We start from the raw sequence: 24,085 nt of genomic DNA, 5'->3' as shown, positions 1-24,085 counted from the left end.
GCGAGGAGAAATAAGAATAGGATTCGAGGAAGAAGTGGAGAGGTGGATAGAGGAGGGAATTCTGAAACTGTGGACAGGGGAAGAAAAAGGAGTGCTACCATTACTGGCGGTTGTTCAACCCACAAAGAACAAAGTTAGACCGGTACTGGATTTCAGAGAATTAAACAGATACGTAGCCTGCCACACTGTATGCGAAGAGGTTACACTGGAAAGGGGATTGACGTATGCGAAGAGGTTATGATGAAATGGAGGAGGATGGAGCGGGCCACTAAGATTGTCGACCTGAAGTCGGCTTATCTCTAGATTCATGTAGATGAAAAACTCTGGCAACATCAATTGGTTCGGTACAAGGTTAGGCTTTGGGCTGAGCTCAGCCCCCAAAATTATGACTGCCGTGCTGAAGATGGTGCTGAGTAAAGACTGTACAGTGGACAAGGCCACTAGTTCATACATTGACGACATTCTCGTGGAGGAAGCAGAGATGACAGCGGAGAAAGTGAGAGGTCATGTCGCGAGGTATGGGTTGACTGCAAAACCGACAGAGTCCCTAGATGGAGGAGCGGCGTTGGGATTGCAACTATACCAAGATGGCAAATGAGGCCTTGTCTTTAGACGAGGGAATGCAATACCCGAAATCGGAACCAACCTGACAAAACGAGAACTCTGCTCGGTCTGCGAGAGACTGGTGGGCCCCTATCCAATCGTCAGCTGGCTCAGGATAGCGTGCAGCTTTATTAAACGACAAACGGGCACTGATGGCTGGGAGGGCCGTGTGACGAAGGAGGTCACGAACATGCTACAAGAAATCATCGCGAGAGTGACGAAAGAAGACCCAGTAAAGGGGGAATGGTACGTCAGCGGCGGAGACGCAGGGGTGATTTAGTGCGATGCCAGTAGTCTGGCATTGGACGTCGTATTAGAGATGGGAGGTGTAACTGTGGAAGATGCGGCATGGCTAAGAAAGAAAAACAACTATTCCCATATCAATGTAGCCGAACTGGAGGCCGCTATGAAAGGAATCAATCTGGCCCTGAAGTGGGGATTGAAAACGATTAAAATCAAATTCGATTCGGCAACGGTAGTTTCATGGATCAGGTCAGCAGTGACTGGCGATAAGAGAGTTAGGACCAGAGGTGCTGCAGAAATGCTGATCAAGTGCAGGCTTGGAGCACTCGCAGATTTGATAGTTGAAGTTATCTGTAGTGCTAGTCCCATCAGAAAAGAACAAGGCGGATTCGATGACACGGGTAAAGAAGGCCTGGCTGCAAGAGAGAAAGGAGGTTTCCTCAGTATGCTGTGCAGGGGAGGAAGTTAAAAAGTTACATAAAATGCACCACTTTAGTTGAGAACGGACGTTATTCCTGAAAAGAGAGGTTTATCCGGAAACCACCGAGAAGGAGGTCAGAGAGGTAGTGGAGCACTGTCAGGAGTGCCAATCGAAGCAGGAGAGTTACACATTGTGGAGGACTGGAAGCGATTGGTCATTGATGTGATCCATTATCGCCATAAGCTGTATCTGTTGATGGTCGACTGTGGACCGGGGAAGTTTGCCATATGGAGAGAGATCAGGGCAGAAGCGGCATGGGCGATCGGAGGGGTCATCGAAGAAATATTTTTGGAAAGAGGGCCTGTCGAGGAACTGTTAATGGACAATGGCCCCACTTTCTGATCAGAAGCCTTTAAAGAGGTGTGTGATAAGTGGGGAGTAAGGCAATTTTTTAGGGCAGCGTATCGGCCGAGTGGCAATGGGATAATGGAGAGGAATCATCGCACCATCAAGGCTGCTGCGGAAAAAAAGCAACATTTCACCCATGGAGGCGGTATTTTCATACAACATCTCACCAAAAACCAGACAAGATGAGACATCTGTGCCTCATAGAACTATCTTCACATATAAGTGGCACATCTGTGCAACAAAACAGTAGGAATTGAGGGTGAAGAAGCTAGCATTAAAGTGGGCAAGGAGGTGTGGGTGAAGCCCCCAACGCAAAATGTACCACTCGCTGGGGGAGGGGGGGTCGTAACGGGACACAGTTGAAGGACAACGTGATGGTGAATGGTGTTCCCCGGCATATCCTAGCCCTGCGTTGTGTAACTCTGCTGGTGCGCAGTGATGGCAGTGAAGAGGAGGAAGTCGAGATCCACCAAGAAGCTAACAGTGTACCTCAATTCAACTTAGCCTCATATTGTGGTTCTTTAGAACTGGACAAGAATGTCTGTAATGAACCTGAAAACGTCAACCCCCAAGAAGTTGTACCCCAGCGGCCTCAATGTGAGAGGAGGAGGCCTGCTTGGATGAAGGATTATGAAGTGTCATTGATCTCGAAGATCAGGGGGGGGGGGTATATGGTTAAAAAAAAACGTACCAAGCGTATCTGCATCGCTCTTTGGGAAAGAAGAAGGAAAGGATGGCTAGCTCATTTATATACATGAAGGGCATCTTGGGAAGGCAGGGCATGATGGGAGAAGCTATTTTTTTCCTGTCTCTTCCTTTTTTTTTTCTAGATAGGAGGATATAAAAGTTGGGAAAAATTCCCTGGAGGGGCAGAAAGAAAAGAGTCGTGAACTTCTCTTGAAAAGAATTCCGTATTGCTGGCGTTCAGATTGTGTGGTGTGACATTAGTGGTGAGAGGCCAGGTGTGGTCGATTGGAAAAGAAGAGGGCAGAAACGTGTTGTCGAGCGAATGACTCACTCCTTCCTGAACCCCAGAACCGAATCCTGATTGTAACCCTAGAATGCAGCTTTCATTTTGAACATGTGCAAACATAAGAGCAACCATGTTTTATTTGACTTTTATCCTGCCAAAGTCAACTGTTTTGTTTTCAATTTTGACCCCTTACAGCAACTTTTGCCGGCAAAAAATCAAATTGGAAGTGTATTACAGGCCCAAATATCCTATATATCAAATTCCAACTCTGTAAACCAAATATTCAGAGGAGAGTTTGGTAGAGAGTTTTCGCAGACACTGACAAGGTCATATATATATATATATATATATATATATAGTAAGTTAAGCGACAAATTCTCACGAGAATGAAATGCGGAAGATTCTGTGTAGCTTAATTGCCATATATATTTTCATAACTTACTACCTAGCTTTATGTATTGAGCACTGTTGAAGTAAATACTGAAAATTTATGCATAAAATTATATCTTTGTATATTAATTTATGTGATTGAATGAAGTAATCATATATATGTATGTATATATCATTCAAACATGGTAGTGGTTGAATCTTTCAAAACTAATGTGTTTGAATATATGGTTGTTAGTTTTATTCATTTAGAACTGCTTTAAAGTTTCAGCACTCACTCATTTTGTAACCAAATTTCAAACAATTTTTACAGTTCATAGGTCACCTTCTCAGCTATATTTTGAAGAAAAATTTTCAATTTTTGTTCAATAAAACAAGTTATAATAAAATTACTGGTGTTCAAAAGTTCTCAGAATATGTAAGGAATGGAGAGACGTTTTTTTCTCATTGTCTGTTAGTTACTATAGTAACCAAATCTGTTTGCCCTCCTTGCAATGTTTTCATTTGTTGAATGCCCACGTTGTTCGCCCTGTCACCACCATTACCTCAATTCAGCTTCTACTATAGCTAATAATTCAATGCTGTCCTGATCTGTCACTCAGCTGTACTGTTACTGATAATTCACCTACCAACCCTTTGCATTGGCTTGCCGGCCAAAACTGATCGCTGATATTTATTTACTTAATTACGTCTTTTATTTGATTTTTTTTTATTTAGTCAATTATAAAAGTTGGTAATAATTTTTTTTATGGATTGTTGACAAAGCAAAGGCTGGAAAAATCATGGATTACATAAAAAAAATGTGTGTACGAAAAGTAATATGGTTAAGATTAAACATAGAAAAGTAAAAGGACTAGTTGTTAAAAGTGAAAAAAAAAGATATTCTAGTAAAAAATATAATAAATTTATAATTAAAATATTGCAGCATTAAGAATTGATTATATAATGTTAAATTGAATTAAAAAAAAAAAAAATTCTTAATGCTGTAATATTTTAAGTTATAAATTTGTTTTTTCTAGAATATCTTATTCTTTTCCAGCTTTAACAAGTAGTCATTTTACTTTTCTATGTTTAATCTTACCCATATTTCTTTTCATGCTCGCATTTTTCTAATAAATCTATAATATATATATTTCTGTGTGCCAAAATATTTTCCCCCTAAATTCTATGCAATTATGCATAAATAGAATTCAATGTAATAGTGAAATGAACCCCCCCCCCACCAAATTAATTAACGATTATTTTCAAAGGAATATGCAAAAGTTAATCTTCATGTAGAAGCTAGCATATCCACGACCAAGAATATTAAAAAGTTCATTTTAATAATTTTGGAATAGAAAAGGTAGGCTTTTAATATATATATGACTGAATTCCAAATAAATTTTTTTTTTAAATGGTATTTTAATATTTTTGATGTAATTCGTATATTCTAAGAAATTACAATTTAATTCTGCCTATTAACAACGAAATATGGCACTATAGCATGTCTGCGAGCTGTAGATGATTTTTCAGCCACAGGTTTTAGGTCTGTTCATATAAATACTCGACAATGAAAGTTCTACTAGTCGATGACGTTTCCTATTTTTAACACAATAAGAGAAAAGAATTGTTTTTACCACTTTTGATTTGATTTGGACAAAACACGTGACTTTCTAGTCAAAATTTATAACATGTTGAAGTTGACACTTTCTAGTACAAAAAAAAATCAAGACCGAAACTTTGTTCAAACGGTATGTTATAGTCATTATATTTATTTCTTTTGTTATAAAATTTGAAAAGAATTGGTTAAGAAACTTTCATATGAGCACCAACATTTGATTGTTTTTTTTTTTAATGCTGTATCTCATCTCACGAGTGACATGCAATGCGGTCATATAAATTCATAAAACGTTTGTTTACAAAATGGCTTACAACAATGAATTATACATTTACTACTTTTATTTTTAACTAGCCTAGGTGCTCAGCGTTGCCTGGGTGTTTGTAGGTGTGTGTTGAGCAAAAAAAAACAAAAAAAAAAACGTGCTAGTAGGCAGGCAGGCCCGAACTCGTACTGCGGAGGAAAGAAAAGCAAGAAAAAAAAAAAGTGACGCGTTAGCTGCTGTGCCCATTGCCAAACTGGAAGTGATGTAGGTTTAAATTAAGGCTAGACAATTGAAAAGAGGTGATAACTTTCGAAAATATTAGCAAAAAAAGCAACCCCTTCCTGTAGAAAAGTGCCCGGTTGAGGGTGAAGGAATTAATACTTTGGACCAATTTTTCGATATTTGTCGTCCGAAGGGTCGAGCTTCAAAATAATACCGATCTTGTGAAAATCTGTTGCCTCTGGCAAAAGTTTTTGTGAGACATACATACATATATTTATACATTTAAACAGACAGATGAGATTTATATTATAGACTAGCAGGGGTACCCGGGTTTTTGTAGGTGTGTGTGTGTGTGTGTGTTGGGGGGAGGGTAGATCCAAACCCTATGTTAAACTTCTTTTGAAAAATCGTAAAAAAAAAAAAAATACAGAAAAGTTTTGGATCGAACCCAGAACATTGAGGCAAAAACCTTGATAAGTTACCCGCTCGCCCACGAAAGGAAAGTAACTGAAAGCAATTTCAATTTAACGTTTGTAAATGGCACGTGCGCGATAAAATTAATTAGGTCAAAGGAAAGTAAATACCGCACTTAATTTTAACTGCAGGATAATTCTTTTGGGTTTGTTTTTTTACCCAACTTTTCTAGTTTCGTTTCCCCAATGTGTTGGGGAAAACCAGCTCACTCCCCTTTAACAGGGGAAGTGTCCAAATGAAAGCAATTGTCTGATATGACGATGAAAACCGACACTGACCAAACGTCTATTGCTTTCTGGACACTTCCCCCCCGTAGGCCGAAAACCGCGCCTTAGTTTCACATCAGTTTCGCTTTTATATGAAAAAGCCGAATCAACACAAGAGGGGCCGAAATAGCAAGAACCGTGTAAAACTCAATGTAAATAAATCTAGCCGCGACACGCGTTCGCAATTCGTACATATTATGATCTACACAGTGTATAAGAAGTTCTAAGCGATGTCTTTATATGAGAACAAGAAAAAATGGCCGCAATGTCTCTTGAAATCAAGACAATGACTTAAAAATAAAAAAATTATACAAAGTAGTGGCAGAAACCCACCTGATAATCGTCACAGCAACTAAAAGCCATTAAAATGAAATGTAATTATGCTGATTAGTTTAAGGTACTTGAAAACATAATTGTAATCTGTACAAAATTTCCTTTCATTTGATATGCTACAAGCCACATTTTGTTTCATAATTTCTTTGAATCGTGTCGTGGTGGCCATCTTGGATTTCCTGGTCGCCATCTTTGATTTTTAACACTAACAAATTTAATGTCCATCAGTATAACATTTTGCATCATGATAAAGCCTTACCTCCCATATCTTTTTAACTATTTTTATGATGTTTCTATTGAAAGCCATTAAAATTAATTATGCTAATTAGTTCAATGTACTTCATATGATGATAAAGCCTTACCTACCATTTTTCTTAGCTATTTTTATGACATTTCTATTTAAAGCTGTTAAAATGAAATGTCAGTTTCCAAATAATTCTTTGGATTTTTTACTTTGTCCTCAAACTAGTTTGCCAGCAATCCAGTTACAAAATCAGCACTTTGTCTCATAATGTCACATACACACACTGGAAAAATTGTTGAAACAAATTCAGGAAGACACAATATCAATAAAATTAAGTCTTTTAATCAAATTTTTTAAACATTACAAAAAAAAAAAAAAAAAACAAAAACAAAGAATACTTTAGTTTCAGAACCATCATTGACCATTTTTTGCTTCTGTTTCTTCGTCAAACACTCTTTGATGAAGCTAAAAAACAAAACAAAAACATTAAATAAAACAAAGTGAATGCCCTATACACATCTAAATGAATACATGTGAAAAGTTTTCATTCATCAAAATGAGTTACTATTATTTAAATCAATAACATAATGTTTAGAAATACTGTGTGTGTGTGTATATATATTCCTATAAATTTATTTTTTTGTGTGTATTCATATTAAAAATCCTTTTTCTATTTATTAAAAAATAAAATACAACTTGGTTATATATGGGTTGTGGAATTGCATTCATCTACAAAAGATCTGGCTAATTTGCATAATCTTTAAAACATTCATTTTAATTAATTCCTTATTAGTTTTTTTTCTGTTTTCTTATAGGATGATCATCTTTAGTTACCTATTACGTGTAATTATTTCCATGCAGATATTCTACATGATTTATACTTGCGTAATATTTACGTAAAAAAGTTATAGTAAACACAAACCTCTTTTAAAATGAAATTGTAAACAGACATAAGAATATAACTGTATTATAATACAAGAAGCAAGCAAGCAAAAGTGCCTGGACAGTTAAGAGGTTACAAGGTGTCCAAAAAGTCACTGAAGGGTTTTGAACTTTAATATATTTTTTTATTTTTGATATCTTTTTGTAATTTTAACACAATATCTGACTAAAATATTGGGAAATTAAAAACATGTCAGTTTCCAAATAACTCCCTTAATTTTTTTCTGATGTTTACCATCAATTCTTGCAGCGGTTAGGGTGTCCAAAAAGTCATTGCAAGAATTGAAAGAAAACATCAGGAATAAAATAAGGGAGTTAAATCGCAATCCAGAGATTCTGCAATCTGTCATGAATAATGTTTTGGAAAGAGCACATTATGTATAAGTGTAGCATTAAACAGCCTTGTTGTGAAATTGTTTTACAAAAATCAGGGGTCAATTGTTTTGACACAAAGGGCTTATCGACGGCATTTTCATGTAAGATATATCCTAAAGAAAGAGTCTGCGTTAACAAAAACTAACCCCTGCAAGAATTGAAAGAAAACATCAGGAACGAAATAAGAGAGTTAAATCGTAATCCAGAGATTCTGCAATCTGTCATGAATAATGTTTTGGAAAGAGCACAAATATGCGAAGCTGAAAATGGGCAACATTTAAAAGACATTATTTTTTCAAAATATCCTTTAGTTCTGGGATGGAGTTATGTGTAAAAAATTGTTTTTGAATTAAATGAAAGCATAACAATAGTGTGTGTGTTTATATATACATATATATATAAGAGAAACGAGGTGATTCAACAGCTTTATCCCTTAAAATAGGGATTATGAATATGTTCATATATAACAAATGTATTTTGGTGTCTGAAGAACAGCTATTTTTTTAATATATTTAAATGATATGTTTAAATTTGTCTGAATAGTTATGAAACAATTGTAACACAAAGAAATACACCATATGACGTTTTTATATTTTGTTGTCTTGATTGTTGCAAAAATATTATATACATGCTTGATTATTAAAACCGATAATCATGAAGCTTAATTAACCCGAGTCAATTAATATTGATTTTATTGGTATATAAATATGAGCGGAAATTTAGATATATAAAAAGTTTGGTTAAAAAAATATTAATAAGAGATATATATATATATATACATAAAATGAACATAAATATCTTTCATTACCTTTTACACAAATCTGATTCACTTCATATGTTGAAGTTTCAATTTATGCACTAAACAGTAAAATCATAGTTTATCTATAAATAACATGCTGCTAATATTTTTCTTCTGAAACTCCACAGAATAAGGAGTTTTCTAAATGTGCATCGTTTGTTTCTTATCGATAATAAATTTTTGTAAATTTTAATTTACAGAGTTTTAATTTATATTCTCATATCAAGCTCTATTCCATTTTGGGTTTGAGCTTTTTCATCTGGTTGAGAGTATCCTATAAATTTTAGTACTAATATTTATATTTCCCTGGCGTTTATAGAATTACTCATTTAGTAAACTTAACTATAACCTTTTTGAAATTATATGTGTGCGAAAAAAAGACAAAAAAAAGTTACCCCTCGTGCAATTTGTGTAAAAAGAAGTGCTTTTGCAAGCTTATCCTCATCTGTGACTGGTTTGTCAAGATTCCAATAAGTAAAATTGTGGACTTTGGCTAGAATCCCAAATTCCCTATCTTCATCTTCCGTGAGCGGTTTTTTATTTTCTTTGATAATCAAACCTGCAAGAGAGATTGAAAGAACATAAACAAAATTTATATAAAAAAAAAAAAAAAGACAAAATATGATCAAATATTAATTGTAAAATTAGCAGATACAAATAGAATTGAGTCAAGAACATGAAAATAAACATTTTTTTAAAAAGGCATTATTGTATATGGAATGGGGGACAGCTCCCGGTAATTAGAGAAACCAAATAAATAGGATTGCAAATAATATTTATTGAAGGAGAATGCTAGAATCGAACTCAGTAATCGAAAGTTGAAAAGAATACTTATTGAAATTTAGATGCAATTCTAAGAATGTGGAGAATTGTCCATATCTATAAATATAAAAGCGAAAATGTTTGTGTGTGTGTGTGTGTGTGTGTGTGTGTGTTTTCGTGTATGTCCAAGAAAGGCTTCTTTCTGAGAACCGATCGGTCGCCTCACAACTTCTTAAAACTTTTTATATCGCGCCTAAATGATAATATCTTATTTTATTTTACCCCCCCCACCCCCACACAAACACCTGGGTGACCACACACATCTCCAAACACCCGGGCAACGCCGGGTACCCCCCGCCAGTCTATAATATAAATCTCACCTGTCTGTTTAAATGTATGTAAGTATGTCTGCCTAAAATTTTTGACAGAGGCAACGGATGTTCATGAGATCAGTATTGTTTTGAAGTGCGACCCTCCGGATGACAAATATCGAAAAATTGGCTAAAAACATTAATTACTTCACCCTCAACTGGGCACTTTTCTACAGGGACGGGTCACTTTTTTGCCGATATTTTCAAAAGTCATCTCCTCTTTTTGATTGACTAGCCTTAATTTAAACATTTGTCACTTCCGGCTTTGCGATGGGCGCAACAGCAAAGACATCACTTTTTTTTTCATGTTCTTTTTCTCCTTCATGGTACAGATTCGAGCCTGCCTGCCAACTATCACTTTTTATTTATTTTTTTTTTTGCTCAACACACACCTTCAAACACCCAGGCAACGCCGGGCACCTATGCTAGTTATATTAGAAATAACTATACAACTAGTTAGGTCAGAGAGGTAGAATCGTACAATGTAAATTAAGGAATGTCTTTGTGTTGCCAGAAACGTGTTGGAGACATGTAAATATGAATGTGAAAAAAAAAAACAAAAAAAAACGATGTGTTTGTTTGCTTGTTGCATCCATTGCCAAACCGGAAGTGACGTAAGTTTAAAATGAGGCTAGATAATAAAAAACAGGGGATGACTTTCGAAAATATCGGCAAAAAAAGCAACCCCTCCTGGTAGAAAAGTGCCCAGTTGGGTGAAGGAATTAATGTTTTTGGCCAATTTTTCTATATTTGTCGTCTGAAGGATTGAGCATACCGATCTCGTGAAAATCTGTCGACTGTTGAAAGTTTTAGGCTGACATACAAACATACATGTTAATAGACAGATGAGATTTATACTTAGGTTTGTGTTCCTTGATAGAAGTGCTGGTTGAGATTGAATAAAATAAATACGTACTAGAAACGTTCAAAGCAAAAACAACGCATTATTACAAAAGAAAGAAAGATATACTGATGATGAAGTGTATCTTCCAAATCTATTTATAATTTTCTTATTTTTAAATCTATTTATAAATGTATTTTGTTTGAAATCTATTTATAAATATATATTTTTTTTTAATCTATTTATAAATATATATTTTTTTTAAATCTATTTATAAATATATATTTTTTTTAAATCTATTTATAAATATATATTTTTTTAAAATCTATTTATAAATATATATTTTTTTTAAATCTATTTATAAATATATATTTTTTCAAAATCTATTTATATATATATATATATTTTTTAATCTATTTATAAATATATATTTTTTCAAAATCTATTTATATATATATATATTTTTTTTAATCTATTTATAAATATATATTTTTTTAATCTATTCATAAATATATATTTTTTTAAATCTATTTATAAATTTTTTTTTTTTTACATCTATTTATAAATATATTTTGTTTGAAATCTATTTATAAATATATTTTGTTTGAAATCTATTTATAAATATATTTTTTTTTAAATCTATTTATAAATATATTTTTTTTTTAAATCTATTTATAAATATATTTTTTTTTAAATCTATTTATAAATATTTTTTTTTAAATCTATTTATAAATATATATTTGTTTTAAATCTATTTATAAATATATATTTGTCTTAAATCTATTTATAAATATATATTTGTTTTAAATCTATTTATAAATATATTTTGTTTGAAATCTATTTATAAATATATTTTGTTTTAAATCTATTTATAAATATATTTTGTTTGAAATCTATTTATAAATATATTTTGTTTGAAATCTATTTATAAATATATTTTGTTTGAAATCTATTTATAAATATATTTTGTTTGAAATCTATTTATAAATATATTTTGTTTGAAATCTATTTATAAATATATTTTGTTTGAAATCTATTTATAAATATATTTTGTTTGAAATCTATTTATAAATATATTTTGTTTGAAATCTATTTATAAATATATTTTGTTTGAAATCTATTTATAAATATATTTTGTTTGAAATGTATTTATAAATATATTTTGTTTGAAATCTATTTATAAATATATTTTGTTTGAAATCTATTTATAAATATATTTTGTTTGAAATCTATTTATAAAAATATTTTGTTTGAAATCTATTTATAAATATATTTTGTTTGAAATCTATTTATAAATATATTTTGTTTGAAATCTATTTATAAATATATTTGGTTTGAAATCTATTTATAAATATATTTGCTTTGAAATCTATTTATAAATATATTTTGTTTGAAATCTATTTATAAATATATTTTGTTTGAAATCTATTTATAAATATATTTTGTTTGAAATGTATTTATAAATATATTTTGTTTGAAATGTATTTATAAATATATTTTGTTTGAAATCTATTTATAAATATATTTTGTTTGAAATCTATTTATAAATATATTTTGTTTGAAATCTATTTATAAATATATATTGTTTGAAATCTATTTATAAATATATTTTGTTTGAAATCTATTTATAAATATATTTTGTTTGAAATCTATTTATAAATATATTTTGTTTGAAATCTATTAATAAATATATTTTGTTTGAAATGTATTTATAAATATATTTTGTTTGAAATCTATTTATAAATATATTTTGTTTGAAATCTATTTATAAATATATTTTGTTTGAAATCTATTTATAAATATATATTGTTTGAAATCTATTTATAAATATATTTTGTTTGAAATCTATTTATAAATATATTTTCTTTGAAATCTATTTATAAATATATTTTCTTTGAAATCTATTTATAAATATATTTTGTTTGAAATCTATTTATAAATATATTTTGTTTGAAATGTATTTATAAATATATTTTGTTTGAAATGTATTTATAAATATATTTTGTTTGAAATCTATTTATAAATATATTTTGTTTGAAATCTATTTATAAATATATTTTGTTTGAAATCTATTTATAAATATATTTTGTTTGAAATCTATTTATAAATATATTTTGTTTGAAATCTATTTATAAATACATTTCAAAGATACACTTCATCATCAGTATGTCTTTCTTTCTTATTTTATTTATTTATTTTTTGGCTATGTTGTTGTTGGAGCATAGAATAAGCAAGTAGAAGTCCGTTTGTTGTTTTTACGGTAGTCTTTTCAAATGTCGGAACGGTGCGTTGGTCACGCGGAATTCACGTTAGGGTTTTTGTTCCTTGAATAGAAGTGCTGGTTGAGTTTGAATAAGAATATTTTACAAGAGAATTACCAACTTATCAAGTCCCAAATGACATTCAAAGGGGGGGAGGGGCTCCTTCAATCTATGACAGACTATGGATACCCACGAAGGGGTGCTAGCGTGTGATATTTTTGTGGCAGGAGGTACGTAATCTCCAACCACACCTCTCCTGAGCCGACAGTGTTAAATACCAGTGGCAAGTGCAGTGTATGTACAGGATGACGGGAAACAAACGCCGAGATAAGCGGAGAGCACAGCCTAGAATTTCCAAATGGTCACCCATCTGATACTAACCAGGCTCAACATTGCTTAACTTCAATGATCTGACGAGAACCGGAGTATCAACGCAATTATGCTGTATCGTCAGATTACCGAAGTTAAGCAACATTGAGCCGGGTCAGTACCAGATGGGTGACCATTTGGGAATTCTAGGTGCTGTATGTGCTCTCTGCTAAAGGAGAAGAATTAAGTATATATAGGTATTGAAATTCTCATGCATAGCAATAAATAGTGCATTAATACAAACGATAGAATCTGCATTCAAAGTAACACGATTACAAATATGGATGCATTAATTCTTTTATTTTCATAATGTATAAGCGTTAATTAGTGTACGTGGTCACTGTGAGATGGGTAGAATTGAAAGGGGCGACTGAACAAGAACTTGTTTACATTGGACTTGAAGACGGTCATATTGTAGTTGACTGGAAAGCAGGTCAGCAGAATAGGGTCCCACAGGCGGACAGTTCTAGGAAAGCAGCTTTGTTCATGAGATTTATGTTTAGATATAAGCACAGACAGAGAGTGGGGAAAATTATCAACAGTGGTTGCAGCTAGAGGAGTGTTTATGTGAAAGTTTGGCGGAGGGGGGGGACATAGAGTGGAGCTCAGATGAGCACTTGCCATGAAAGAACGATAGGGCAGAGGCAAGCTCTATATATATATATAGAGAGAGAGAGAGAGATCAATTGTTAGCTTCAGGAAAGGACCTCTTGGTTTTTTTAGACTTTACACTGAAGTTAAAAAAAAAAAAAAAAAAAAAGTAGGGAAATCTTACCTTGGTAATCATTTGGTGGTTCTATAATTTTACCATTCAAAGGTCGACCACGGAAAGAAGCCGTCAATTCTGAAATTGAGGAAAAAAAAAAAGCAAAGATTAAATTTTATTAAAATAAAATAAAATAAAATTTTTAATATACAATTACTAATTAACAGTAACCATGAAAATTTCACAGAATAAGAAATATATTGAATCAACAAATGTTTTGATAAAAACTGATATTTTTCTGGATGGCGCAAAAAATTAGTTTTTTGGACAGAAAATCAAATAACACACAGCAAATATGAGTTTCTTAACATTGCTATGAAAATAAAGAACTCACCCAAATAAGTTGGTTGGTTGTTTTACGGCATATCAACCCTTTTCGAGTTATTTAATGCCGAATCCAAAGATTTGTTTAATAGAATATATTTGTTGTTTTCACGTCAATTTCTATTTAACCCATAGTTGGGACCCTAACAGGTACTACCACTCCGGGTCAGAGTGGACCTGGGAGCAATGGTAATTAAAGGGTGGCTCCACACTCCCCAAAGCCCACAAAGCTGGGGCCTCACCACTGGATATAGTTTAAGGTCATATCCAGGACCCCCATTGAGGGACTTTTACCCTCTGCAGGGGGGCAGTCGGCGTATTCTAATGCCCCACCGACAGGGCCATCACCCAAATAAGATAAATAAGTACTAATAAATACTCAAAAAGTAATACTGTGCTACATAGTTGAATACAAATAATAAAATCATATTGTAAGAGACGGTCTTTAATTTACTCCTTCAGTTCAGCACTTCTTCGCAGACAATGTTCTTTTTTTGCCGTTTCTTTCCAGATGTTTTTTTCTTTTTTTTTTTATATAACATCTTGCTGACTTCTTTCTTCGATGAAGAACCGCTGGGTGTCAAAATCACGAGTTTCTTTCTCACACTATCACAGCAATGAGCATATAGCATTAAAATGATATTTGAAAACGAGGCTACATCATAAGGAGGTCACTCTCATATTCTTGTCCAGGGTTGCCAGATTGATGTTTTTAAAGCCAAATTTAATGAGTTTGGCCTTTTTATTTTAAAGCAGTTTTTTTCTCAAAAAATGGTTTTTGGCTTTTTTTCAAAGCATAACGTACAGACTAAGAAAGTAATGAATGGAATATTACAAAGATAGGATTAAGAACATTATGGAAAAAGTATTTTTTAAATGGTAAAAATTATTATTTATCATTATCTCGATTATTAAGTTACTAGCTGGCTGCCTGGCGTTGCCCGGCCGTACAATACGCTTAAACATATTTTAATTTATGAAAATTGCATATGTATTATTATAGAATCAATTTTCTATTGATTATTATATATTATGAGGAATAATTTGCCCGGTGGACTAATTTGCAAAAAAAAAAATAAATAATAATAATAATAATATCGTTCATTAAATTCTGTCCGTGTTTGTTTACAATATCACGTCAGCTAATATTTGGGCTTGACGATCTTAAAAATAGTCTTTCTTTTCTTATAGATAAAAAAGAATTTTTACAAACATTACACCAGTGTAACGTAAAAAAATCCCCTATAAAAATTCTTTTCATCTATAAGAGAAGAAAGACTTTTTAAGATTGGATTTTTTTTTTGATTTTCGATACTTATTGAATGAATTTTTTTATACAAAACGTAACAAGTGTCTCACCTGAGGAACATGTCACTCACCTCTGCCTACTGTTTGAACGGTTTCAACAGTACCAGGTTAGAATTAACCCTGGTAAATGTGTTTTTGGTGCTTCAGAGTTAGTTCTCCTGGGCCACATCATCAGCCCGGAGGGTATATCTCCCTTACTTGAAAAGGTTAAGGCTCTACAAGACCTAAAACCACCCACTTCACTTCAACAACTAAGGCACTTCCTCGGCCTGCTAAATTACTACAGGCGCTTCATCCCACACTGTGCAGATCTCTTGTCTCCTCTTTCTGACTTGTTATGTAACAGGAAGAAGAAAAATGAGCAGATTTCACTGAATGATATTCAGCTGAAAGCCTTTAAAGAAGTAAAGGAGAAACTAGCAACACACACATTACTTGCACATCCTGTGCCTGATGCCCAGTTTTCACTGGTTGTGGATGCATCGGGCACAGCTGTAGGTGCAGTGTTGCAATAACAGCACCAACAACTACAACCCCTCGCATATTTTTCGAGGCATCTGAAACCAGCAGAACAACATTACAGCCCGTTTGGTCACAAACTCCTAGCTATGTACCTCACAGTGAAACACTTTTAGCATTCACTTGAGGGCCGACAATTTGTGATCTACACTGATCACCGTCTGCTTACATTTGCACTGCGTGCGAAGCCGGACAAATATTCACCTCGCAAAACTCGTCACTTGGATTTTGTTTTGCAAATTACCAACGATATCCAACACATCTCTGGAGGACAGAACACTGAGGCAGATGCTTTATCTCGTCTTCCTATTAATTCTCTATCCTCACCTTCGCATATCGATTTACAACAAATGGCCTTAGACCAGCAAAGTCTGGACACGTTGGATCTGTTGTCACCTGAATTCGCAACTTGCAAATTCGCGTATCTGCCCGTGCCTACTTCGGACACGCAGATCATGTGTGACACTTCAACAGATTCACCTAGACCGTTTGTTCCCATGATTCATCGTAGAGCTATCTTTGATACACTACATAATATGGCACACCCCGGACGCAAAGCCACAGTGAAACTGATTACAGCTAGATTTTTCTGACCAAATATGAGGCGTGACATCACTGCCTGGACACGTTCCTGTTTTTCCTGTCAGAAGTCAAAGGTGCAAAACCATATCCGTGCACTCCTGGGAACATTCAGCACGCCAGATACTCTGTTCAGCTATGTTCACACCGATCTGGTTGAACCATGGTCAGTCAGCCAGGGATTTACTTATCTCCTGACCTGCATAGACCGTTTCACACAGTGGCCTGAAGCTATTCCCCTTAAGGACATTTCGGCTGAATCTGTAGCGCGAGCTCTTATATCGGGCTGGATATCGCGCTATGGAGTCCCCACAACAATTACCACAGACCGTGGAGCACAGTTTGAATCCCACCTGTTCCAGGAACTTCCCAGGATTTTAGGGATCAAGCGTATTCGAACAACAAGCTATCACCCAGCTTTGAACTGGATGATAGAACGCTTCCATCAACAATTGAAAGCTGCCTTACACGCTTACCCTGACCAACAGCGATGGAGCGAATACATGTCTGTTGTCCTTCTTGGCTGTCGTGCAGCTATCAAAGAGGACCTGGGATACTCTGCAGCCGAACTTGTCTATGGAGTACCTCTATCGCTGCCAGGTCAGATGCTGATCCCGATAGAACTAGGATTTTCAGATCCAACTGTTTATAAACAGACTGCAAGCTTACTTTAGTAAGCTCCCACCCATGAAACCTAGGGAGCAGACCATAAAATCTTCGGTCCGTAAAGACATTTCTTCATGGACACACGTTTCTTAGAAAAGACTGTGTGAAAGCCCCTCTAACACCACCTTATACTGGTCCTTATCGCGTGTTATCACGCACTTCTAAACTTTTCACCCTGGATATTAGGGGCAAAAAAGAAACAGTATCTGTTGACAGTGTGAAAAGAACTTTTCTTGACTCAGAAACACAAGACGCACATATCCCACCTACATTCACACATGATACACCTGAAGTGAATACTGAAAATGACAACTATGTCACTACTACACGTAGTGGCCGCCGTGTACATTGGCCCAAAAAATTATGCAAAACTTTGTATATTTAAACCCCTGTAAATTCAGTTTATTAAAAAAAAAAAAGAAAAAAAAAAAAAAAAAAAGAAATTTTAGCTGGAACTTTCTATTCTCATTACCCCTTTATATATTCTTTTTTCAGCAACATAAATTTCCAGACATTACGTTGGCTTATGTTCTGTATTTTTCTAAAGACTCGCAAATTAGCAGCAGCAGCACTTTAAGCTTATGGCACAAAACGCTTTACGAAAATGCAATTTTCTACGACCCTCGCTTTAAAAAATCCTTTTATTTAAAAAAATACATGGAATATAAAATATAAATGAAGAATTGAACCAGCCATTGCTTAGTTTTTTGTTTTTTTTTACAGGTAAGTGATTTTTTGGCATTTATATATACTTAATAGATTTTGGTATCAGTTAAAAATTTGTTGAATTTAGTGAAATCTTTTTGGAAGAAAACCAATGAAAAAAATAAAATGATATTTTTTCAATTAAACCTTTCATTATTTTAAAATTTGGTCTTTCCTCATTTTATTGAAAAAAAAATTACGGTTTGAAATTACATTTTCATATTGATTATAAGCTTCGAAACAGAGACAGTTATTACGAATTTCGTTATTAATGAAAACAGAAAACAAATTCGTGAGTTCGTAACAAAAAAAAAAAAAAGACATTCATGAAATACAATGATCATTAAAACACGTAGGCCCAGGGTTCGGTATACCTCGCTGAAATAAAAAATATGGGGAGACTCTTTCGAAACCAGAAATATACAATAGACGACGAACAGCGTATGAAAATAACGGAAAACACGACATGCAATTGTAATATTTTCGAAATTAAATTTTATTATCAAACACTAAACTACGATAGAGTAGGAGTAATGAGGTTAAGTAAAAAAAAAAAAAAAAAAGAAACATTACGAGGGTGTAGAAGGGGTGTCTTTATCTACTATTCGAAGATGCCAACGAGAAATATGTCAAAACAAAAAGTGTATCTTCAGTACAAACAAATGATGGCAAAATGAATTCAAGGTCTTAATATACGAGAGAGGGAAATATTCACAGAGATGACTTACTGAGTTTATTCCTTTTTTTGTTTATCTTTTCTTCCTTTTTGTTCCAAGCCATTGGTCAAAATGTCTTTAATATCCGTTCCTCCGGATTAAAACGCAAATGTGTAAAGTTCGCCGTTTACCGCCATCAACGTCGCATCCTTTTGCCGTTGGTATGGAGTTTCTCCCAGGCGTTATCTCTTTTTGCTGTTGGTATGGAATTTCTCCCAGACATTACTTCGTCTCTTTTGCTGTTGGTGAAGTTTCTTCCAGGCGTTATCTCCTTTCGCTGTTGATGGGGGGGGGGGGGTGATACCTCCTTACTCTACGGCATCACTGCCTCTGTCGCTGAGGTGGGAATTTCGCACATCCATCTGGCAGCACGGCCAGCGACAACTCTTGTACCCCCCCCCCCGAAAAGGCCTTTTCTCTTTTTTTTTTTTTTCTTTGTCTCTCTCCCTCTTCTCAGTATCTTTCTTAGCTCCTTTCTTTCCTTTATTCTTTGTTGCCAAGCAACCCGCACGGGTCGATGGGTTTCTGGTCAAATGACCCGGTCATCTCGCTAGCTTGCATGTCAAAAGGCTTTTCTCACCTCTCTCTCTTTCTTTCCTATACTCACTGCCTCTTTCTCTCTCTTTTTAGGTTTAGCCTCTCCCTCTTTTTTCCTATACTTTCTCTCTCTTGAAACTATGTTCATTTGCCTCGGTGCCTCGGTGATAAGATAAAATAAAATAATAAAAACAATACATTTCTCGTTGGCCCGAAATTAAATATTTCGATTTTTGGTGCAAGTCTATAAATGGTCCACAAGTAATCTTTTTTACTATAAAAATCTGAAAAAAATCTCTATAATGTACATACTTGTCACTGCATAAAAATGTCATATTCCAAAAATCACGTAAATCGATCAAGTAGTTTTTTTTTATTTAAGAAAATCAAATATTATGAGACATTTTATCGAAGAAAAACTTTACGCTATCTTATTTTTGAATGATACACTGCTAGCGACACCTATTGGAAATGTTGGGAATATAAGACCAGAAAGGGGCAGACAATCGACTTTCCACACTATAGAAAAAAAACTTGGAAAATTAAGACATTTATAAGTTTTTGAGGATGTTGAAAACGAAAATAACGTTTAAAATTCCAGCAAACGAGTAGTTTCCAAGATATGAAGAATTCGAGCACCCATACGCTCATCCAACAAAAATTCGGCAAATGTGTATTTCATCGGTGTAAATTCAAGTTTTACACTAGTGGTGGCCATAAAGTGTGTGATCATTATACGTTAAATTATTATAGAAAAGTGATCCCCCACTTTCTTTAAACTAACATTTCTTAGTAAAAAAGATTACTTGATAGACTTGCACCCGATTTTTAATTAATTATGTAATCCAAGTCATGGATTACATCACACAGTCTATATAATCAGATGTTTATTCACGTTTTCAATAGCGCCTTCTGATACTCCTAGCAGAGGTCACCTGTCGAACAATCACATCCTTGGACAGAACCGCTCTCCACAATCGCCTGAATAATAGATGATGCTATGGTAAGCCCAAATCCCATCCTAGTCAGGCAGTATCTCTGCTCCTTCACCACCGCACTTACAAACGGCCATAAAGAATGGTGCCGCTTAAGGTAACCTTTCTTTTCTCAAGTCCAACACAGAAATAGTGGATCCTTTCCTATAGCAGTCTCAGTTTTGGTGAGCACACATTGGAACATGCCATACACATGGTCGTTCAATTTGCAGTAATCCATAACAGGTCGCACTTTCCCTTTGTTATGCTGAACAATCGCTATCAGCAGGATTAATCCCTTTGGCACATAAAGTTCTTTCTCCGGGTACGAATCCAAGTTTACAATACGCAATAAGTTGGTATAAGAAGTACAAGCTCGGCAAATATATATATTATTCCTTAATTGGAATTCATTTTTGAGATGAGCATTATATATATTAATTTATTTTTATTTCGGACTATTATTCTCATCTTTATTAGTTGTTGTTTTTGATCTTTTATTGGTTTTTGTTTATTCACAACGTTTCAGCCTTCGTCAGGTGGTAACCACGACGGATAGGAACTTCGAATCTCCTAACTGTATTCTCAGCCATCACTGCCATCCGTAGTTGTTGTCGTCTCACCACATTTTGACCAATTAACCTCTGGCACGCTTTGGGTGGGATTGAAACCGCTATCTTCAGACAATATTCATCTGGAACTGTAGAGATTCAACTTCTCCATCAACTGCGCCACGGGCCCCGAAAGGCGATCAAGGTTGGATTCTTTGATTGTATAAATCCACGTTTATTTATTATCTGATCTTCCATAGTCGGGTCCGTACCAATTGGTATATATATATATATATATATATATATAATAGTCCGAAATAAATTAATATATAATGCTCATCTCAAAAATGAATTCCAATTAAGGAATAATATATATATATATATATATATATATATATATATATATATATATTAGGCACCGCCAAAACTGGGGGGGGGGCAGGTAAGTACTTTTTGACGGACCGTCTTTTTAAAAATCTACCAAAAATCAGATAATTATCCAATCAATACGAAATTTTCAGCGATTATTAAGAGAAGAATGAACTTTATAACAGTGTACTTATTTTTCATAAACGATATTTATATATATATATTTTTTTGCTTACAAAACCCTCCCTTGTTTTGAAGTGGGAACAAATATGCTTAAAATAATCATCTGAAACTAAACAAAACATATTCCGTTGTTGTAAGGGACAGGATTATAGATTAAAAAAAAAAACAAAAAAAAAACACTTGTTTACATACCTTATTTTGACGTCTGAATATCAGAACTTTGATTGTGTTTAAGTATTCCGCTTTTGACTTTTGGAGTGTGAAATTCGGTGAATATGTTAAGTAAAATAATTAATTTAAGCTAAGCGAAAAAAAAAAAAAAAAAATTTTTTTTAAATATTTATACGAAAAAAGCCATTTTAAAATCTTTGATAAATAAATTAATAATTTTTTTTTAGCGAGCCGAATAATGCATGACCATTAATTATTAAACAGGGAATTCTTTGAAGAATCGATACAAAAAAAAAAAAAAATCGATAAATATTGTGCCCTTTGTGTTAAAAAATATCATCAGTTTTTCGATCCCATTTGATAACGTTTGCCGCCTTTCGACTACGGTGGACCATACGCGCTGAAATAATTTTGTTGGATCTTCATGACTGCCAAAACCGGTGCAAGCGTGAATCAGTACAATTTATGTTGGTCAACACTCACATAGAAACGAGACGTTTCTCTTTTCATTGCATTTCATTTCAATTTTAATTTTTATTCTGCTTTACCCCCCCCCCATTTTTGGGAGCCTAACCCCCACACATACACATTAAAAACCAAACTCATCAAAATGGTCACCCATCTGGTACTGGCCAGCCTCAGGGTTGCTTATGTAGTTTAGTTTTTATTCTGTTTTAAATCCCCCCCCCCCATTTTGGGGAGCCTGAGCCCCCCCACACGCGTACACATTAAAAAGCAAACTCATCAAAATGGTCACCCATCTGGTACTGGCTAGCCTCAGGGTTGCTTATGTAGTTTAGTTTAATTTTTATTCTGCTTTGAATTCCACTCCCCCATTTGGGGGAGCCTGACCCCCCACACACATACACATTAAAAAACCAAACTCATCAAAATGGTCACCTATCTGGTACTGGCCAGCCTCGGGGTTGCTTATGTAGTAAAAAAACCCTCCAGTTCTTCCTCGTTCAATGAAGGAGAAATCTTTCTAGACTGGGTCAATTTTAATTTTTATTCTGCTTTACCCCCCCCCCCCATTTTTGGGAGCCTAATCCCCACACATGCACATTAAAAACCAAACTCATACAAATGGTCACCCATCTGGTACTGGCCAGCCTCAGCGTTAATAATACATTGAAATTTTCGTCACTGAAAAATAAGTTTTTTTTGGCCTGTTTGGTCTTCCATAGTTTGCTTTTTATTAAACACAAACGTAAATATTGTCGATCTGGACTCTAGATGGACGCGAAGTAATTGGTTGCCTATATGAATAAGTGGAATTATTTGAAATCCAGCTACTTATAATATTTTTGCATATATTCATAGAAAATCACCCTAAATCTTAGACTAAAAAAAAACAACTTAATTCTTTCAAAAACCTTTTTTTTTTTAAATGTATATGCTTTTTGTGCAAGACAAAAAATGTCAATTGTTAACTTTTGGGGAAATTTTAACATTTAAAATTTAATTAAAAATAGTAGAAAAAGTTTTACATTATTCAGCTTTCTATATGATAAAATTCAGGATTTTATCTTTCTGGAAAAAAAAGTTACTCAGAAATCATGGTTTTTAATAAATGTAATTTCGTTTTAAAAAACAACAACAACATTTTTCGGCCATTTTTGGCGGTGCCTTATATATATATATATATATATATATATATATATATATATATACCAATCGGTACAAAATAATGTTAGAAACTCGCTCAATATATGTCAGCCTATATCAAGGTAACATATATTGAGCGAGTTTCTAACGGTATTTTGCATAGTTTTTTTTATTTTTAACTCATTTTCCCAAACTTACCGTGTTCAACAGAGAGTCCAGTACCATTTTAAATTTTCGGTACTCGAGTCCCGTGCTGAAATAATAACGTTATTATTAAAAAAAAAAAAAAATCTTAACATGGGGAGGGGAGGGTATTTTGTACTTATTCTATACTTTAACCTTAAAATTGAATAATAAAAAAAAACAAAAAAACTTTGAGCTGAATAAACATGTTACATTAACTAAAAACAGTAAAAAATTATCCAGTTATGTAGAAAAGTAAATTATCTTGCCTTTGATAACATTTATTTGTTATATATTTGTTTTATGAACGTGAGACGGGCTTTAAAGTAAAATAATACCATTTTTTTTAACCTTTCGAATCAACTTTTTCGAAAAATCTGTCGCTGTTTCTAATATTAAGGTTTATCTTTTTTATTTATTTTTTTTTAATGTGCAGAAAGAAACAAAAATATAATAAATAAAATTACCTTCTTCGTTGTTCGGACTGTTCGGTCCCTTATTTTTCAGAATGACAGATTCAAAAAACTGATTAACGTTCGCTTTGCCACTGTATTTGATTTTACAAGGCATAGAATGACAACTTTTAGTCTCGTTAATTTCGGACAACTGGGGAATATTAAGATGAATAGACATAATTATGTAAACAAACGTTTCATGAAAAGAACTACGAAATTTTAAGGAAAAAAAAAAACTATCGAGAAACGGCGCGAAATATGTTGAACAACAACAACAAAAAACAAACACGTGTTTCACAATAAGAAGAAAAGCGA

General features: G+C 33.5%; 2 protein-coding genes across 2 annotated transcripts in view; both read right to left on the bottom strand.

Moving 5' to 3' along the window:
• The window catches only part of LOC145293733 (uncharacterized), a 27,965-nt gene extending 21,063 nt beyond the window's left edge, over positions 1–6,902 (bottom strand). Inside the window, exon 1 of the mRNA XM_080140185.1 lies at positions 6,835–6,902. The gene's annotated coding sequence lies outside the window, so the exon portion shown is untranslated. The remainder of the gene's footprint in view (positions 1–6,834) is intronic.
• LOC145293734 (ribonuclease H2 subunit C-like) lies at positions 6,757–24,085 on the bottom strand. The gene is made up of 4 exons (XM_080140186.1): positions 23,783–24,085; positions 13,932–14,000; positions 8,948–9,111; positions 6,757–6,901 (listed from the first exon to the last, which is right to left on the bottom strand). Exons 1-4 carry the CDS (start codon positions 23,946–23,948, stop codon positions 6,851–6,853), a joined length of 450 nt encoding a protein of 149 aa, XP_079996312.1. The 5' UTR covers positions 23,949–24,085; the 3' UTR covers positions 6,757–6,850.

This window comes from Euprymna scolopes, chromosome 15 (genome assembly GCF_053919585.1).
Source record: "Euprymna scolopes isolate OS-2025 chromosome 15, ASM5391958v1, whole genome shotgun sequence".
In the NCBI taxonomy this organism is placed as follows: domain Eukaryota; kingdom Metazoa; phylum Mollusca; class Cephalopoda; order Sepiida; family Sepiolidae; genus Euprymna; species Euprymna scolopes.
Note: the sequence above shows the minus strand (reverse complement) of the source record. Positions and strands in the feature narration are given on the sequence as shown.

Coding starts and splice junctions, on each gene's coding strand:
- LOC145293734 (XM_080140186.1), bottom strand. CDS start 23,948: ATGTCTATTCATCTTAATATTCCCCAGTTGTCCGAAATTAACGAGACT. Junction 14,001..23,782: donor CAGTCCGAACAACGAAGAAG/GTAATTTTATTT, acceptor CCTCAATTTCAG/AATTGACGGCTTCTTTCCGT. Junction 6,902..8,947: donor TTACACAAATTGCACGAGGG/GTAACTTTTTTT, acceptor TTTGTTTTTTAG/CTTCATCAAAGAGTGTTTGA.